This window comes from Acartia tonsa, chromosome 7 (assembly GCF_053477335.1).
Source record: "Acartia tonsa isolate MP-2025a chromosome 7, ASM5347733v1, whole genome shotgun sequence".
NCBI lineage: Eukaryota > Metazoa > Arthropoda > Copepoda > Calanoida > Acartiidae > Acartia > Acartia tonsa.
In genome coordinates, this window is record NC_137266.1 from 10,534,526 (window position 1) to 10,554,157 (window position 19,632).

The following is a 19,632-nucleotide window of genomic DNA, read 5'->3' on the forward strand; positions in this document are numbered from 1 at the left end:
ATTGTAGAGTGGCTTCGCTTAAATATTGTTCTTTGTTGTACCAGGAATCAATATACCAAAAATCAGATCAAACGGATAATTAGATCACATAAAAATTTGTTTTTTAAAAAGTAGAAAAATCAACATGTTTAAAATGAACGTATGGACATTCTGGTAATGATTATAGAGTTGCTATGCTTTCTAAATCGTACCAAACTACTACAGGAATCACCGTGCAAAGTTTGAAATCGATAGGACAATTCTAACATGCCTAAATTAACAAATAAACGTTATCTATCTCGGACGGACGGACCGACCCTAATTATAGAAAAGCTTCGCTTTAAAAATATATATATTTATAATTAATTTATTTGTAGGGAAATGTGACAGAACTAATAAGTGAAGAGGACCCAATACTTGGTCTCAATTCTGGTGTTGTTCTCTATCATTTAGGTATTTTCAAAGTTTCTATAATGGTAGAATTGTTCTATAGATTTCAAACTGTAAATGATAAATCTTGTACAAATATTTGGAAAGTGTATTATTATAATATATTATTTTTTTATTCTAAAATAATATTCTGTTTCTTGAATATCAAAAGTACAGTCACTGTATGTTTGTTTGTCCGCGTCATTTGATGAGCTTTGCTTTTATTCAAGATGTCATCCTTGTTTTTATATTGTAGCCCTAAGACCAATGCTTCTTCCATGCATTCATATCAGCCGAGTAACTAGCATTTCCCTCTAAGAGCATTTCTTAAGGGGTGCTGCCACTTTTACCACTAACAAAAGTACAGCCACTGTGTTTTTGACAAAAATTGGGTGTGTTTTTGTCAATTCCGTTTTCAGCTGTATTTTTGGCAATATTTTTTTATCCACTGTAAAAATTACACCTTTCCGCTGTCATAAACACAGTTTTACTGTCAATTTCACACCCATGAAATTCAAGTATGCTGTCAAATTCACAGTTTTTTAATTCATAGGTAAAATGAGGGAGAATGAAATTTACAAGAAAATGATTGAACCCGGCAGTTTTACAAAACTTAAACAGAAATTAAATTTATTGGAGGTAAGGAAGAGCTACGCCCCCTTGAAGCCTCTAGGGGCACATGAGTGAAGAGGGCCGGGGTAAGTCGACCCTCCACTTTCCTTAAAAGTTTTTTTGTTGGGGTTGGTATTTTTTTTCCAGAGGCTCATCTGAAAGTGGTGGCAACATCCCAAAAATAGTTATGAACCTTCCCGGTCCAATATAAAGCTTTTCTGTAAAAGTCAATTATGTCGGTCCAGCAAGATCTTAAGCTACAGACCATACAGACAGAAAGATGGATTTAAATCAGTAGCAAGATTCATTAATTTCCGTGGCTTTCCCAGTGTGGCTTCGAATCCACTGGATAAGAACCAGGTCTGAAAAATCATGTATATTATCGTGTAACAAAAAATTTCCACGAATATTAACATCAATAACATTTTTGTTAGCCTCCGGTCCAGCCCCTCGGGACGTACAAAACTTGTTTTAATCCTATATTGTCCAGTTTAATATCCGCGGAAAGCTATCAATTATACAACGATAAATAACTGTTTCAGGAGCCTATGAAAACTGGGGACCAAGAATGGTTGACCCTTCTTAGTTGGGTTTACCCACAACTTTTCAGTGTAAGTTAAGAAATTTTATTATGTTCAGAAATGCCAGGGAGTGAGGGGATACTGAGGTGGGTTCTTAAAAAACATTTACCCCACTAAAATCAGTTTGGAACATTATAACCAGTGGGGCAAATAAAAAATTTGGTAATATTGATTCAAAAAACTTTTAACCCACTGGTTATAATGTTCCAAAATGATTTTTTGAGTGATGATAATTTATCCTCATTGGACCACTTTTTTGGGACAAAAAATTACTTGACAAAAAAATCCCACAGCTTCACATTGTAATTTTTTTAAAAATTAAAACTAATAAATCAAAGTAAAAGGAATTATCTGCTTACAATTGACTCCAAAAAAATCGCCCTTAAAAAAGGGAACAAATTGCTGAGAAAAATTGTCTTCTCATTTTATATAAGCCTATACAAAATGGCGACAAAATGGGGTGCCAAGTTTTATTTGAATTAAAATTAAATTTTTTTTTGTCTTTGTTGGTATTTGTTTTTTTAGACATGTTTTTTATGCTTAATTTAGATATTTGAAAATTTAAAAAATCTCTGAATTAAAAAAAAATATTCCAAATTTAATTATGGCTACCCAACTTAACCCACTGAACTAGGGAACACCCTTTGGAACATTATTTTGCCCCACTTTTTTTCTCAATTGATTTTTAAAAGCGAAGCTTTTCTATAATTAGGGTCGGTCCGTCCGTCCGTACGTCCGTCCGTCCGTCCGAGATAGATAGCTTTTATTCGTTAATTTAGGCATGTTAGAATTGTCCTATCAATTCCAAACTTTGCATGGTGATTCCTGTAGTAGTTGGGCACGATTTAGAAAGCGTAGCAACTCTATAATCATTACCAGAATGTCCGTACGTCCATTTTAAAAATGTTGATTTTTCTACTTTTTTAACAACAAATTTTCAAGTGTTCTAATTATCCGTTTGATCTGATTTTTGGTATATTGATTCCTGGGACAACAACGAACAATATTATAAGCGAAGAAACTCTATAATCAAGTCCTAAAAATGTAAGTATGTCCATAAACATTATCCTGCTTCAAGCAGTTTTTTCAACAAATTTACTTACAATTTTGCTTCGACTCTCATACTTTTAAATTCTGATTATTCAGTTCAGATACCATACAAGTGTTAATGTCCGTTTGTCCTACCGTTTTACTGCTTCGCTTTTATGGATGTTGTCATCCTTGTTTTTTAAAGAATGAGAATCACATTTACCGCATTTGATGTTCCAAAAAAATGGGAAAACAAGGGAGCAATTGAGTGTTCCAAAGTTCAGTGGGGTAAGGTTTTTTAAGAACCCACCTCTGGGCTGTTTATTTCACTGGTACCCAAAGTTTTATGATTCGTTTGCTTAACAACATTGGGGACTTTTACATTTTAATGGTTGGTCCAATAAGAGTCCAAACTTTTCAACCAGTAATTTTTATCTACAGAAGTGTCATTTTGTGTACCATCATTGCAATGCATTTAGGATGTCATTGTCCGTAAATGTACATCATTTTATCCGCCATTGTATTATCCCTTTAAATCCCTGAATATTGCAAGCAATTTTAGACGTTTATCTTTCATAACAACTTGCAAAATCACAATTCCTCAGGGGGAATATTTGTATCATTTAGAGACTGGATTGTACGTGGAACGTGCAAGATTCTATGAAGGTTTTAATCAAATGTCCTGGAAGGCCCAAGATTTATCATTCACATGGAGATATTCATAAACCTTAACAGTAACACAAAATAATTTTTAATACCTATCTAATAAATTTTGTACCTACTGTAAAAAAAATTAATTATTTTTTAATAGCGCAGCAACTTTATATCTAAGAATAGTCCGCATGTCAAACTCAAATGAACATACAACTTCATCTATTCATACCTCTTCCAAAATATTAAAGATGTCAACGTTCATAATTAGCGAAGCTAAGAAAGTACAAGCAAAGTGAATTGAAGGGCATTTTCTAATTGGTGATAGAAATCTTTACGAGTAATTTACTAACTTTGAAAACAGCGGCATGAAATAGTGGAGTGTCAATACCACACCCTTTAAATTGAAATTTGGATATTTTATACAATACTTATAAGTTTCACACCCATTCCCCTGGTGAATCGCTGTGCACACCACTTATTCTAAACCATAGTTCGATGACAGAGCCAGGATATGACAAAGAAACAAACTTTCATGGGAATCTTCCCAAAAGAAATAGTTATAAAGTAACTTTACTACCTACTGTAAAAATAAAATTTAGACAATAAATTTTAGTTAATTTTATTACACTAAATATAATATCAAGTAAATAGGAGCATAAGGCTGCATATTATTATTTATAATAAGAATATTTGGGTATAGTCCCTTTCGTGGCAAAGCCTCTTAAATGGTGTTTCGTCGTATTATCACAATTGCTTTAGATAGGTTATTTTAGATTAGGTAAGGTGATTGCCATGCAGGGCTCTGCAATTGGATATAGCCCCCCGCAGTTGCTAGAAATAGGGAAAAGGCTACGGTGAGAATACTATGAAACGCCCCTGAGGAGGCGTTGCCACGAAAGGAACTATACCCAAATATTTCATTTTCACCAAATATGAATTTTTCTTACAATCGTCACAAAATGAAATTAAATACAAATCAATAAAATTAAAATATTAATAATAGTTTCAGTAAAATACGATTTTTTTATATAAGAAGTGTTTGAAAGATCTTGTAAATAAATCACTGTAAAAAATACTCAATTTCACAAGTATTTACAATTGAAAATATTCAAAGAAAAGTTTTTACTTGAAATATAAAGTAATTTTTTACAGTGTAAGATAAGATAGGTAATAAAAACTGCTAATAATATTAATGGCATGTCATTAGATAAAAATACACTAGATATAGTTTTTTTTGGCCAATTAAGATTTTTAATACTGGTAAAAATCTTTAAATTGACTAAAAAACTGTTAAGTGTAGAAAAAAATCACTTACTTTAAAGAATCAATTATTAGAAAAACTTTACTTTTGATGCATTTCTATAAAAAGGATTTTTAAATATAAAAATATAACTAAAGTAAAGTTTTTTAATTTAAGCATCAATATAAAACAAAAGTAAATCAATAATAAGACTGCATTTTAACTAGAATAAATAAAAATAAACATTTTATGTTAATCAAAATTTTTGTAACTATAGGTTTACTGTATTATTAATAAAATAAAAATTAGTTTAAATATTTTATTTTAAGTTTTCAATTTCTGACAATTAAAAGATAGTTTTTAGATGACAAATCATAAAGAATAATACTTAACACTGTTTAAATAATTTTAAACACTAATATTTTTTTCTTTTCTTCCCTTGTTGGTCAATTTTTACGAGATTCAACTTTAAAATTGTCGTCTAAAAGCTATCTTTAATACTATAAAAAATTATTTGAATGAATTGAAATTATAAGTTATCAATTCAAGAAATGTTTCAATTAAACTAAAAAAAAACTACCAATCTTTAGTGACCCTAGAGGCGTCTAGTGGGTTTTAGCCGCTAGTAGAATTATAAAGTAGGTATAAAAAAGAATAAAGTATTTTTTGAACAACTTTATATGTTTCCTGCACCCAAACAGCTCGCTGTGCACGAAAAGACGGATTTCATGCGAGTTTTCACCTGCGGCGCGTAACCTGTGCAATATTTGATTTATGCAACTCGGATTAATTGCTGATTATTAAAACGTTAAATGAACGTAGAAAGGGAGAGGTCATTTTCTAGTAAATCCCGTAAAGGTGTGTGTTATAAGGCCTAAAAATAGTAGTAGAACGATAAGGTGCTCTATATATTTGTATTTCCTATTGAATAGAACAATAGGGAAGAAATTTTTTTTTTTTTTTTGATAACCGTACCTGGAATATCTGAAATTTCTATCAAATGCTTTGTTTGGCTCAAACTGACACAAATAAAAAAAAAATATAATTATAATAAATCAACCTGTAAAGAATGACTTCTTCCTTTGTTTAATGGTATAGATTGTTCTTAACCTTTACCTTGTACCTATAGAAAACATTATTATTATAATTATATTTTTTTTAAATTTTTGTCAGTTTGAGCCAAACAAAGCGTTTGATAGAAATTTCATATTTTTTTTAGATAATCCAGGTACGGTTATCAAAAAAAAAAAAAAAATTTCCCTATTGTTCTATTCAATAGGGAATACATATATCTAGAGCACCTTATCGTTCTACTACTATTTTTAGGCCTTATAACACACACCTTTACGGGATTTACTAGAAAATGACCTCTCCCTTTGTCAAAAAATGATCCAAAATATTAGGTACTTTATAAAGAAACCATGCAAAGAAGAAATAAAATAGATAGCTAAGTTTGATTGCTTTATTATTATCAACTGTGCTTCAATTTTTATATAAATATTATACCAAAAATTAAATAAAACTAACTTTAATGTTCTTAGGTATTTAAAAATTTTAAAATGCATTATTTTATATTTGAAATTTTTTAAAACTTAAGGTGCAATTATATTTTATCAGTCAATAGGTAAAAGAAAATTTTTTTCGGTATGGCTCGAAACAGTTTAATATTCGCTAAATTGGAACCGGTTCACAGCCATACTGAAAAATCATGTATAGTATCGTATTACAGACAATTGTCCACGAATAATAAAATAAAAATCATAAAATTAATACCTGTTTTTATTTCATTTTAATATGCCAAGAAAACTGTCTATAATACGATGCGATAAATAACTATTCTTTCAAACATGGTACAGATACTTTTAAAATTAAAATGACAGGGACAATCTTTCTCATGGACAAATATATGAATGAATCACACTGTATAGTAGTTAAAAGGGTCACCTAACTAGTATTTTTCACCAAATAATTTTACATGGGCATTAAGTCTTTATATAGGTACTTTTAATTGACTTATTTATCTTGATAAAAAATGTCCCTGTCATCTGATTTTTGTTAGGATTTAAACTATTAAAGTACAATATTTATCAATAAAATAAAATGCTTTTGGATTTAAGAACTGTCGGCATTCAAACTTTAGAAGGGATCCATATAAAAAACACACAGATAAATTTTTATAAATAAATGAAGTTCCTTTTCATTTGATATGTAAAAAAATAATTTAAAATTGTGATTTATTATTTAGGTATGATATCTATAATATTCAGTGATTTTAATAGATTTGAATTTAATTTTGTGAAGCTGAAGTGTGTAATTCTTTTTTCTCAAAAATGGTGTAATATTTTGGTAGAATTGCGAAAAGGGAGAGGGGTTAAAACAACATAAAATTCAATTGAGTAAAACCGCTGAATAATATTTTTACTTTTCTTACCTTCCCTAAAAAAGTATTAAAAACCAAACAAAAGTCTCAAATAGTTAAGGATCCATTTAAAATAAGAAAAAAATTCGCTCTTTTTGAAGGTTCAAAAGAGAGAACACACACTCTAGATAGGTCCCTCAATAAGGCTTGTCTTCATGAAGCAGTAGTAGAGGCTTCTGAGTAGGAGGAGTAGCGCAGCAAGGAAGGCTCCCACGTACAGCACAAACATGCCTCCCTGCAAGGTAGTTAATAACAATCAACATTTCATACTCACGAGTGAAAATAATATATTTTCTCGTATTCATTCGAATCCGGTGGATAGGAACCGGTTCTCATCCATACGAAAAAACTATGTCTAGCATCGTATTATATCCATTTTTCTACGAATATAGAAATGTACAATCATAAGATTAAAACCAGTTTTTATAGCCGGTGCCTCCGGCACCTCGGGGCTAAAAAAAACTAGTTTTAATCTTATAATTGTACACTCTATATCCGCGGAAAGCCGTTTATAATACGATACGAAATAACTATGCTTCACTTTTCAATACCTAGGTAGGTATGTTTCATGAATTAGGGGAATCTACCAAAAATAATTTAGATGGCTATCATTGATAGAAGCTGAGAAAAAGTAGGTAAAATAAATGCTAATTATGAAAGCGGCTAAAAAGCAGTCAACAAGCGGTCATATGGTCATAGTTTGAAGAATCTAAACTAGAATACCTAGTTGTTTATCTCATCGTATTAAAGACAGCTTTCCGCGGATATTAAATGAACAAATTTAAGATTTAAACTACCTAGTTTTCTTAGCCACGAGTGGCCGAAGGTCCGTTCTAACAAAACTGGTAATTATTTTATGATTTTTTATATTAATATTCGTGAAAAGCTGTCCATTATGAGATGTGATAAATAACTTATATTCTAGCTTAAAATCTCAAACTATGTTTTTGTTGACTTACTCCGGACGGACCATTATAGCTGGCACTACTAATAAGGTGGGGGGGGGGGGGGGGCTTTGAGGGAAAGCACCGCGTCGAGAGTGCCAGTGGGCTAGAAACTGAAGATTGTTATAAATTCCTTGTGTTCAGCAATATGGTAGGTACCGCAAGTGATACCAATTCCAATGCAGAGAACTATCAGTCCAAGAATCATGAAAATTATGGAACGAGTTCTAGCAAACTCGGGACCAACACTAGAAACCTAAAACGTAAACAAGTTTTTATATAACAAAAAACACATTTAAAGTCAGACATATATGCCCGTCACTAATTTTACAATAATTTCCTTTTAAAGCTACTACACAGTCTATTCTCTTTACTACCTAATTGACAGGTACATGAATGTATTACATTTCAACTACTCAGTTCCATATGTAACGGTGACTTTAAAGGGTCTGTACTAAGTACAATCTTTCTATTGGAATTATTTAAAAAGGGATAACACACCTATTCTACGTCTTTTAATTAACCTAATAATGATATTTTGGTTGGATTCAAATATAATAAGTTTGTAGGCTTAACTGTACTGCCATTCTTACATTCTTTTAAGGGGTGCACTATGGTCCCACTTTGGTTACAGAAACAGAAAAAAAGAATATACTGACAGGTGTCCCACCTCAGGGATATAAAGGGAAAAGACAATGGCCGATACATCAATGTACAATGTATATCCCCAATGACATTTCACAAAATTACCCCTGTAATTAGTGGTTGAAACGTTTGGACAACCAAATAAATAAACCAGACAACAAAAATTCCAAAAGTCGTTAAGCCAACGAATAAGAATAGGTTATTATAACACTTTTGGGACAATGTCCCCTCTCTCCCTGATCCGGACTTATCTGTCTACTTACACCACGAACTTCAAATAAATAAAGACTAACCTTTCTACAGTGTGGACATCTAGCAAGAGCATTGTTAAGAGTGTTGAAAAGAAATGTGTCATGACAGTGAGCACATGTCACACGGCACATTCCTGATAACACACCACATTATTATTAGACATAGAGAAAAAAATAAAAGAGAGGAATCGAAGCAACTAGAAGATGAAAATGGGCAGTGGGCCTAGAGGCCTACTCAGCGCTGTTGCCGCGCTAAAATTTATTGCTATTCCACTACTTTTCAAATGGGAGGATTAAAAATTATTAAAAAAAATATTTTTTTACTTTTTACTATTTCCATATTTAGGGCAAGAATATTAGATTAGATATTTTCGTTTTAATGTTTTAATTAAAAATTACATCGAATTTTATTTTTATTTAAAAAAATTTGTTCATGAAAGATGAATCCTTCTATTTCTAAAAAGGGGGAAATTTTTTTCATAATGAACATTCAGCTGATTCTGACCGCCCACGGCTGTTTGCTAAATATCGCTTTTCTTTTTATTCACATTATTATTTATGATTGACTTACAAAAAGCCCTGGGCGGTTTTTGATTTTCGTCTGCTTCTAAATTTAGGGATGGGGAAGTAGTATTTTACCATGAAAAAGGGGTGAGTATTCATCCTCTTATCCTTTTTCCTTATGTTATTAGACTTTAATCATAAATAACAGTAACAGAATGTCTATCTGATGGTTTAGAGTATACCAAAATATAGTTTTCCTTTACAGGGAAGCTTTTTCTATATGTACAGAGAAAGTTTTTAACCAATTTTCAGGGAGAAATACTCCTACCCTCTCACGGTAAATCGCCCCGTGAAAAAGAACTCTCCTCTCCCCTCCTCTTGGGAATGCCCTCAGAGTGTCTTAGTAAAGGTGATCGTTACAGCTGCCAAAACAGACTAAGGTTATGTAATAAAGACTTAAGTTTTTTTTTTTTAAACTCGACTAAGGAAAGCTTGAAGCTTGTATTCTTGTCTAATAATATGTTTCCTGGAACATTGCTCGGCGCAGGCATGGGTGACAGCGGGCTGGGGGCCAGGTTGATAATCCTTTTACAGTTCGGACGCGGGCAAGCAATCCTCTGGGAGCTAATCTTGCAGATTAACAAACAGTTGCACGGACAACGGACATATTTCCGGCCTAGTACGATAACATTGACTTTGTTATTCATTTAAAGGTATCTTTTTTACCATTTATGTTAAGAAAACCATATTATTTTTTAACAAAGGAGGATACAAGGATTTTGAAGATAGACCACAAATCCTTGTAGAGTTTTTTAGTATTGCAAAAAATGTAACTTTTTTGTATTTAAAGTATTTATATTAGTAGGTACTTAAAAGAGGCAGTAATATACCTCGGCCTTTTATAAAATATTCCATAAGATGCTTAAGAATTACATAGAGCAATAATCATTGATTTAAAAACTTTGCTTTAGTGATTGTTATAAAATAAATACCTAGGTAATCTTTAAATAATTTTCAATGGATAGTACCTAGGTATTGGTAATGAGTTCATTATATTTCATTCTGTGTTCTAAGTCAATATTTTCCTGGGGGTGCATTGCGAATAGGGGTGGCTTCATTGCACTGTCCACATTTTACTACGTGTTGGTCTTTCTTCCCCGTTATATCAATCATTGTCTGACATACCTAACAAAGATACGAATGATTATCAATAAATGCAATAAGCTATAACAACTACCTGGCCCCTGTTTTGGGGGCGTTTTACGTCTGCTAACAAACTGCTTTCTGCTCTTTTGTAGCAACTTGGCTAAGTTAATAATTACGACGATATTGGCTGATATTCAAAGACCCAATTGAAAGTCGACAAGGGGTCCACGGGGTGGGGACATACAGCTTTATAACCCTTCCCCTCTATTGTTTTACTCTAATTGATTATTGAACAAATCTCGTAATCAAGAGACACTTAGGTACTATATAAAGGCTACAACATTCCTTTATAAAGGAAAGAGTTAGGTCTCCAATTCAAGAAAAAAATGACAATAAGGGGGGGGGGGGGGCACATCTGACACTTTTGCGTAAACAGGGATTATAGGCTTTGTCTTAGGAGTAATAGGATAGGTTATTTGGGGAAAAAGTTTAGTTTTTGGGTGTATTTTCCTTATATTTAAAAAAATTTTTGATAGGTCTCCAGGTTCAGGTGCTGCAGGCTGGAAGGTCACTTCTGGACAGGTATAAATGAAAAAAAAATTTTGTTTGAAGAGTTAGAGATCAACTTATTAAACCAAATATGCATCTTTTGGGATGTTATGAGCATATATGAAGAAAAAATATAAATCAGCCTCCAGGTTCAGGTCCTGCAGGCCTCCAGGTGAATTCTGGACAGGTAAAAACTGAAAATTTTTAATTTTATAGTTAGAACAAAACTTATTTTACAAAAGTTGCTACTTTATGGATGGTATGAACTAATTTGAAGAAAAATTTGAAATCGGGCTCCAGGTACAGGTACTGCAGGCCTCCAGGTAAATTCTGGACAGGTAAAAACTGAAATTTTTTACTTTTGAAGTTAGAACAAAACTTATTTAACAAAAGTTGCTACTTTATGGATGGTATGAACTAATTTGAAGAAAAATTTGAAATCGGGCTCCAGGATCAGGTACTGCAGGCTTCCAGGTAAATTCTGGACAGGTAAAAATTTAAAAATTTAAAATTTATAGTTAGAACAAAACTTATTTTACAAAAAATGCTACTTTATGTATGGTATGAACTAATTTGAAGAAATATTTGAAATCGGGCTCCAGGTTCAGGTACTGCAGGCCTCCAGGTAAATTCTGGACAGGTAAAAACTGAAATTTTTTACTTTTGAAGTTAGAACAAAACTTATTTAACAAAAGTTGCTACTTTATGGATGGTATTAACATATTAGAAGAAAAATTTGAAATCGGGCTCCAGGATCAGGTACTGCAGGCCTCCAGGTGGATCCTGGACAGGTTAAAACTAAAAAATTTTACTTATATAGTTGGAACAAAACTTATTTAGCAAAAGTTGCTATTTTATGGATAGTATTAACTCATTTGAAGATAAATTTGAAATCGGGCTCCAGGTACAGGTACTGCAGGCCTCCAGGTAAATTCTGGACAGGTAAAAACTGAAATTTTTTACTTTTGAAGTTAGAACAAAACTTATTTAACAAAAGTTGCTACTTTATGGATGGTATGAACTAATTTGAAGAAAAATTTGAAATCGGGCTCCAGGATCAGGTACGTCAGGCTTCCAGGTAAATTCTGGACAGGTAAAAATTTAAAAATTTATAGTTAGAACAAAACTTGGATCTACAGCAGTTCATGGTAAAATATTGCTGGTAACGAATGCTTCCTGTTTCCTGGCAATGTTAGAAGATTCCTGGATCTAGCATAACAAGAAATATTGCTGGAGCTACCAATGTTTTACTTTCCTGGTTGCCAGCAATTTATGCATATTCCTGGCTACTGCCATGTTTGAAACATTCCTGTTAAAAAGCAATATTTCCCTTTTTAATTCCCATTTCCCTTTTATTACACTTACCCCACAGTTAGAGGTTGACAAGATTCACACAACTCAAAAGTGGCTATTTTGGCATATTTGTATGATGTGGTGGGGGGGGGGGGGGGGGGGACAGAGACAAATATCATAATTTTTATCAACAGTTAATAATACAACGTTTCCGTAGGTGTAAAAAGTAACAATATAAAAGTAGCCAGGAAAACTTTACGGTTAATAGGTCCTGGAAAGGTTTTTAACTATTTTAGTTGATTTGAGGGTATCATCCACAAGATAAATCGCCACTAGAAAAAAATATTATTCTAATTTTTTTGGTTTATCGGTTATCAAGATCCCTCTGTGTACAAAGACAGTCAAACACACACAAAAGCGGACACCCTGTTACTTATAAATAAGTATGAAACTCATTATGTAATTGTAACTTACTTTTCCTAAATATTTTACGTTAATTTAAAATCCTTCGCTACTTTATATTGTAGATAATAGCAGTTGTGCCCCTAGAATTATAAGGCTCCGTTTTAAATTAATAGATAGGGGGCAGAAAATAGCCTAAAACTATCATGGGACCTTGTGAAGCTTCTCTAAAATGAAGAACTCATTCGAATCAGTGGTTAGTGAGATCTTAATGGAGAAACAAACAAATATTGCTATATTGTCAACCAAGGAGGGAAGATAATTTGAATTTAAAACACCCGCCAAAAGTATCAGAGATTTAAATTTAAAAATGGGTAATTAATTAGCTTTTTTGTCAAGAGGTTATGTTATATATCTTAACTTGAATACCCACCAATTAAAACCCCGTATTTTATAAGTTGAAATAAAAATGCCATTCAAATTTTGGCGCGAAGGTGTTAAACTTTCCCGTAAATTTTATACAGCCTGAAAAGAGGAGGGGATGGCGTTAATTGAATTTTAAAACTCGCGCTACGAAATTTTGGCGCGAATTTAATCGTATGTGTGTAAAGGTTTATTGATTTAAATTTGAAAGTCTAAAAACGGGATGGAATAGAATAATTTGAAAAAAAAATCTCCCGCCATAATCTAATTACTTACATGGTTTCATGGTCCGTACGTCACAGTTACGCCACTCTATTTGCTGATTTAGGCTAGAATTGTTGACATCATCCTCATAAATTTTTTTTTCAATTTTGATCCCCCCTCCCTGGCCGCAGCACTTTTTTATAATTAGGGTAGTTTAGTTTATAGGGGCTAGTATTTAGTTTTGGCATTTTATAGGCGTTCAAGTTCGTTGTTTTTACTGTTTGATTTCAGAGCCTCACTTAGAAAAAAATAATTTATTAATACGATGAAAATTACGAATTTATCTCCCCCACTTTTCAATATATTATAAAAATAAAAAGGCGCGCCCAAATTTTGGCGCGAAATTGGATATGAAGTTAGAAACAGTTAAATTTATAGGTAAAGATCCAACTCTCCTATATCCTTCCCCCACCTTTATTAATAAAATAATTGAAGCAACTGTCCCTTATTTACCCCCTAAGAAAATGTGATAAGGGGTATGGGGTAAAAACTCCTGTAAGCCAGTAATCTTCTCTCATTGCTGGTAACCTGGAAAATTCGCAGATTGCCAGCTAACAGGAAACTAGGATTTAGGGGAATATGCGTGCTGCTGGATCCAGGAATCTTGTAATATTGCCAGGAACCAGGAAGCATTCGTTACCAGCAATATTTTACCATGAACTGCAGTAGATCCCAAAACTTATTTTACAAAAAATGCTACTTTATGTATGGTATGAACTAATTTGAAGAAAAATTTGAAATCGGGCTCCAGGTTCAGGTACTGCAGGCCTCCAGGTAAATTCTGGACAGGTAAAAACTGAAATTTTTTACTTTTGAAGTTAGAACAAAACTTATTTAACAAAAGTTGCTACTTTATGGATGGTATTAACATATTAGAAGAAAAATTTGAAATAGTTATATAGTTGGAACAAAACTTATTTAGCAAAAGTTGCTATTTTATGGATAGTATTAACTCATTTGAAGATAAATTTGAAATCGGGCTCTAGGTTCAGGTACTGCAGGCCTTCAGGTGGATCCTGGACAGGTAAAAACTAAAATTTTTTACTTTTTAAGTTAGAGCATAACTTCTTTAGCAAAAGTTGCTAATTTATGGATAGTATTAACTCATTTAAAGAAAAATCTGAAATCGGGCTCCAGCTTCAGGTACTGCAGGCCTCCAGGTTGATCCTGGATAGGTAAAAACTAAAAATTTTCACTTTTTAAGTTAGAGCATAACTTATTTAACAAAAGTTGCTACTTTTTGGATAGTATTGACCAATTTGAAGATAAATTTGAAATTGGGCTCCAGGATCAGGTACTGCAGGTCTCCAGGGGGAATTCTGGACATGTAAAAATTAAAATATTTATCTAAAGAGTTAGAGCTATATCTATTTAACTAATACAAAGAAAAATTTGAAATCAGGCTTAAGGTTCAAGTTAAATCCAACCATTTTGTTACATTTTGAATTATATCTGCAAAAAAAATTTTTAGTATTAACCTGTCCACCTGGAGGCCTGCAGGACCTGAACCTGGAGCCAGATTTCAAATATGTTAATACCATCCATAAAGAAGCAACTTTTGTTCAATAAGTTTTGTTCTAACTTCAAAAGTAAAAAATTTCAGTTTTTACCTGTCCAGAATTTACCTGGAGGCCTGCAGTACCTGAACCTGGAGCCCGATTTCAAATTTTTCTTCAAATTGGTTAATACCATCCATAAAGAAGCAACTTTTGTTCAATTAGTTTTGTTCTAACTTCAATAGTAAAAAAATTCAGTTTTTACCTGTCCAGAATTTACCTGGAGGCCTGCAGTACCTGTACCTGGAGCCCGATTTCAAATTTTTCTTCAAATTGGTTAATACTATCCAAAAAGTAGCAACTTTTGTTAAATAAGTTATGCTCTAACTTTAAAAGTGAAAATTTTTTGTTTTTACCTGTCCAGGATCCACCTGGAGGCCTGCAGTACCTGTTCCTGGAACCCGATTTAAAATTTTTCTTCAAATTAGTTCATACCATCCATAAAGTAGCAACTTTTGTAAAATAAGTTTTGTTCTAACTATAAAATTAAAATTTTTCAATTTTTACCTGTCCAGAATTTACCTGGAAGCCTGCAGTACCTGAACCTGGAGCCCGATTGCAAATTTTTCTTCAAATTGGTTAATAAAATCCAAAAAGTAGCAACTTTTGTTCAATAAGTTTAGTTTTAACTTCCATAGTAAAAATTTCAGTTTTTACCTGTCCAGAATTTACCTGGAGGCCTGCAGTACCTGTACCTGGAGCCCGATTTCAAATTTTTCTTCAAATTGGTTAATACCATCCATAAAGAAACAACTTTTGTTCAATAAGTTTTGTTCTAACTTCAATAGTAAAAAATTTCAGTTTTTACCTGTCCAGAATTTACCTGGAGGCCTGCAGTACCTGTACCTGGAGTCCGATTTCAAATTTTTCTTCAAATTGGTTAATACTATCCAAAAAGTAGCAACTTTTGTTAAATAATTTATGCTCTAACTTTAAAAGTGAAAATTTTTAGTTTTTACCTGTCCAGGATCCACCTGGAGGCCTGCAGTACCTGTACCTGGAGCCCGATTTCAAATTTTCCTTCAAATTAGTTCATACCATCCATAAAGTAGCAACTTTTGTAAAATAAGTTTTGTTCTAACTATAAAATTAGAATTTTTCAATTTTTACCTGTCCAGAATTTACCTGGAAGCCTGCAGTACCTGAACCTGGAGCCCGATTGCAAATTTTTCTTCAAATTAGTTTATACCATCCATAAAGTAGCAACTTTTGTAAAATAAGTTTTGTTCTAACTATAAAATTAAAAATTTTCAGTTTTTACCTGTCCAGAATTCACCTGGAGGCCTGCAGGACCTGAACCTGGAGGCTGATTTTTATTTTTTCTTCATATATGCTCATAACATCCCAAAAGATGCATATTTGGTTTAATAAGTTGATCTCTTACTCTTCAAACAAATTTTTTTTTTCATTTATACCTGTCCAGAAGTGACCTTCCAGCCTGCAGCACCTGAACCTGGAGACCTATCAAAATTTTTATTAAATATAAGGAAAATACACCCAAAAACTAAACTTTTTCCCTAAATAACCTATCCTATTACTCCTAAGACAAAGCCTATAATCCCTGTTTACGCAAAAGTGTCAGATGTGCCCCCCCCTTATTTTAATAGGTAAAAAGAGAAATCTAGACAGGAGGAAACTGTAACTTAAATTGGTACACAATACATAGTTATTAATCTCGTTCTCTCATTCGTTGACTCAAAACTTATTTGGGTTGTACTGTACTTTAACCAAACTTGTTAACCCTGGAAGCCGTAGGCCCGAGCAAACAAAACTAGTAGTTTTACATTGATATTCGTGATAAATTGTCTGTAATACGATGATATGCATCATTTTCCAGAATTAATGAGAACCTATTCTAATTTAGCGAATATTAATCGGTTTCGAAGCCATACCTACTGGAAAAAAATACCTAGCCATAAAATAGTGAGATCTTAAAAAATGACTTATAAACAAACCTTGCAAGAAACCATAGGAACCCCATTGGCAATGGATGGATATGGTGGAGGGAGCTCATCTGGCCCCGCGGAGTGAACACGACCCTCAACATCCTCGTCCTGTTACACACGGGTTGCAAATAAAAAATCCGCCAAAAAAATCAATGGTGGCAAAGCTGGTAAATCACTTTTTTGTTCGGTAAGATATTTAGGTAAGTTTTTTTTTAATTTGAAGTAAAGTTATTTATTTACCAACTTACCTACATCCCGTATTTACCTACCTGGGAGTTAATTATGTATATTTAAGTGACCCAGTAAATGCATGGTTAGAATTTTTAAAATGTCTGCAGGGGTGTGTGAAGCTTTGGAGGGGCAAAAAGGGGAAAGAATGTTTGCTTTCCTAATATCTTGTGCAGGAGGGGGCTGTAGAAGAGTTTGAACACCCTACACCCCACTTCCGCACATCTTACCATAACAAAACAAATTCTTAACAAGCAGTTGATAAAAATAAATCTAGGATCACAAAATGATAAATTTAAAATCAAAATAAAATGTTTAATTGCAGCCTTTCCTTGAATCCAAATGAATTTTGTTGAGCTCCCGCACCAGTCTGACTATCCCCCCCAGCGGCCAACAGGGGCTGACGTTCCACGTCCTCACGCATTATTAATGGCAGGTTTTAAAATTTTATGCTAAAATATCTTGATTCTGAAAAGTTTTATCGCATTACTAACAGCTTCCCGTGGATATTTCAATGAAAAATTTTAATATTCGTGAAAAGTTGTCTGTAATACGATGATATTCATGATTTTTCAGCATAGCTGAGTAGGGAGGCACAAAGACATTTGAAATAATCTTCAACCCTATCCTTCCTTCTTCATAACATTTAAGCTAAGGGAAATTTTTTGTAGTAAAGATCTCAGAAGACAACAAATCAGAAAAAAATGAATATGTGAAACATACAATTACGAATAAAACACGCCTTAAAAGTTTTGGTGTTAGTTAAATCCAGATTTTTTACTTAAAAGCAACATTCTTTAAATCACTACAAAAAAATTACTCAAAATACAAAGAAAATGAAATATAACTCATATTTTTGAAATATAAAGATGTAGTTAAAGAAAAAACAACAACTCTAAATTACAAGCTTTATAACTTTATTTAGATTACTCATAAGAATAAGCATAATATAACATCAGCTGACATTTTCATAAAAGAGTTTTGTTTAAAAGTGAAATAAAGTTGCCAACTACAAGATAAGTAAGGCGCAATTTTTGGTATTTTGGAGGATTTTTCATATAAAGTTGACAACTCTGTTTAGAGAGAGAGCCGGGTCTTAAAAAAAGTTTAGCATGACTTTGATGGAAAAAAATAACAAAAAATGTTAATGGAAAAAAATAACAAAAGTTTTCTTAATAGATTTACATACATAATATTGATAAACATAATTGCCCCTTCTTGTGGTATAAATTTTCGTTAAAAAAGCTTAAACACTGCTCGTTTAAACCAATCTTTCAAGCTTTAATTAGAGCTTTTAAGCCATCTTATATGAGAACCTTTTTATTTTACATTAGGTACCGGTTTAATTTTAAGTAAAATAGCCCCAGCTCTTGCACAAGAGGTTACATTTTGAGTGAAAATATCTCTAACCAGGGGTGGAGGGAAAATAGAGTTTTACTTAAAATAAATTTTAATCTAAATTTATCAAAAATTGTCTAGAAATTACTTCAAAGGAGTAAAAAACACAAATATTCCTTTAAAAAAATAGTTTACATGGAATATTTTCAATTTTTTTAAGGATTGATCTTGAGCCTAATCACTTGCGCTAAAAAGAGAACGGGGCATTCTCAGCCTTAGATGCGCAACACAAAACATTTCAATACACAATTTCAACTTTTGGACGTTTTTAGACAATTTTAAGTGCTTTTAGGTTGTTTTGGTGATTTAGTTTTGTTAAAGTGATAATTTTACAAGCAAGTTTAATGCTATTTTGGTGTAAAAAGTGATTTTGATGTATTATAATTTATTTAATAGACCCCCCACTTGGATTTGTTTTGTTAAATTTCCAAATATTTTCTAATTTTGTGAATTTTTTGGGTATATTTTTTTCTGACGGCTGTGACAAAGTCCTAGGTATTTAATTTTACCTATTTTAAGCTTATTTATCTATAATTCTAAAGGTTTTATTGCTTATTGAATTTTTTAGCTTAGTATATATAATATGAAACTTAAAAACAAAAGTGTGAATTGTTGACTTTTTTTTTATTTAAATCGTTGCTTTTTGTATTTTGAGTTGTAATTTGTGAGTTATGGTCAGCTCTTGTCATTAAATCAGGATTCATGTCCCATCATTTTCCCATCGGACTATCGATCCTTAGAGGTTTATAGGCTAAAACTATCTGATTTAATTGACGAAAAATACTACATGAGTATTGATCGTTATCAGTTGAATCAATGATTCTTTTAAAGCTACAAGTTTCACTGTAAAGGAGAACCACATCGGTTCAGCGGTTAGCGAGATCCTTTGGCACACAGACAGACAGAAGCTATGTTAAGATTTTTTCCTATGTATGCAATTCTATATTTACTAGGTACTTGAAAGCATGTATATAATATTGATAAACAACAAATAATTTACTTTAATTGTTGATATTTGGTAGTTTGGTTATTTCAAATTTGTTATATGAATGTTTTGATCCTTGAATAGGTAATTAACTTAATTTTAAGTTAATGTATAAGAAAACTAACTAGCTGCACATTGTGTATCTTTTTCAGATT

At 32.3% G+C, this 19,632-nt stretch overlaps 2 protein-coding genes and 1 long non-coding RNA gene across 3 annotated transcripts; 1 reads left to right on the forward strand and 2 right to left on the reverse strand.

Moving 5' to 3' along the window:
- Nucleotides 1-344: 344 nt before the first annotated feature.
- On the forward strand, nt 345-3,424 carry LOC145324813 (xyloside xylosyltransferase 1-like). Its single transcript, XM_080167481.1, has 4 exons — nt 345-432; nt 962-1,047; nt 1,563-1,631; nt 3,258-3,424. The coding sequence occupies exons 2-4, from the start codon at nt 967-969 to the stop codon at nt 3,360-3,362; spliced, it is 255 nt and encodes an 84-aa protein (XP_080023607.1). The 5' UTR covers nt 345-432; nt 962-966; the 3' UTR covers nt 3,363-3,424.
- Nucleotides 3,425-3,887: 463 nt separating this feature from the next.
- LOC145324814 (uncharacterized) lies at nt 3,888-4,426 on the reverse strand. Its single transcript, XR_013881332.1, has 2 exons — nt 4,193-4,426; nt 3,888-4,004 (listed from the first exon to the last, which is right to left on the reverse strand). It is a non-coding gene; the product is annotated as an uncharacterized LOC145324814 (long non-coding RNA).
- A 535-nt stretch (nt 4,427-4,961) lies between these two features.
- On the reverse strand, nt 4,962-17,558 carry LOC145324811 (type 1 phosphatidylinositol 4,5-bisphosphate 4-phosphatase-like). The gene is made up of 7 exons (XM_080167479.1): nt 17,424-17,558; nt 16,876-16,972; nt 10,372-10,472; nt 9,811-9,962; nt 8,826-8,914; nt 8,020-8,143; nt 4,962-7,177 (listed from the first exon to the last, which is right to left on the reverse strand). Exons 1-7 carry the CDS (start codon nt 17,516-17,518, stop codon nt 7,068-7,070), a joined length of 768 nt encoding a protein of 255 aa, XP_080023605.1. The 5' UTR covers nt 17,519-17,558; the 3' UTR covers nt 4,962-7,067.
- Between the last annotated feature and the right edge of the window lie 2,074 nt (nt 17,559-19,632).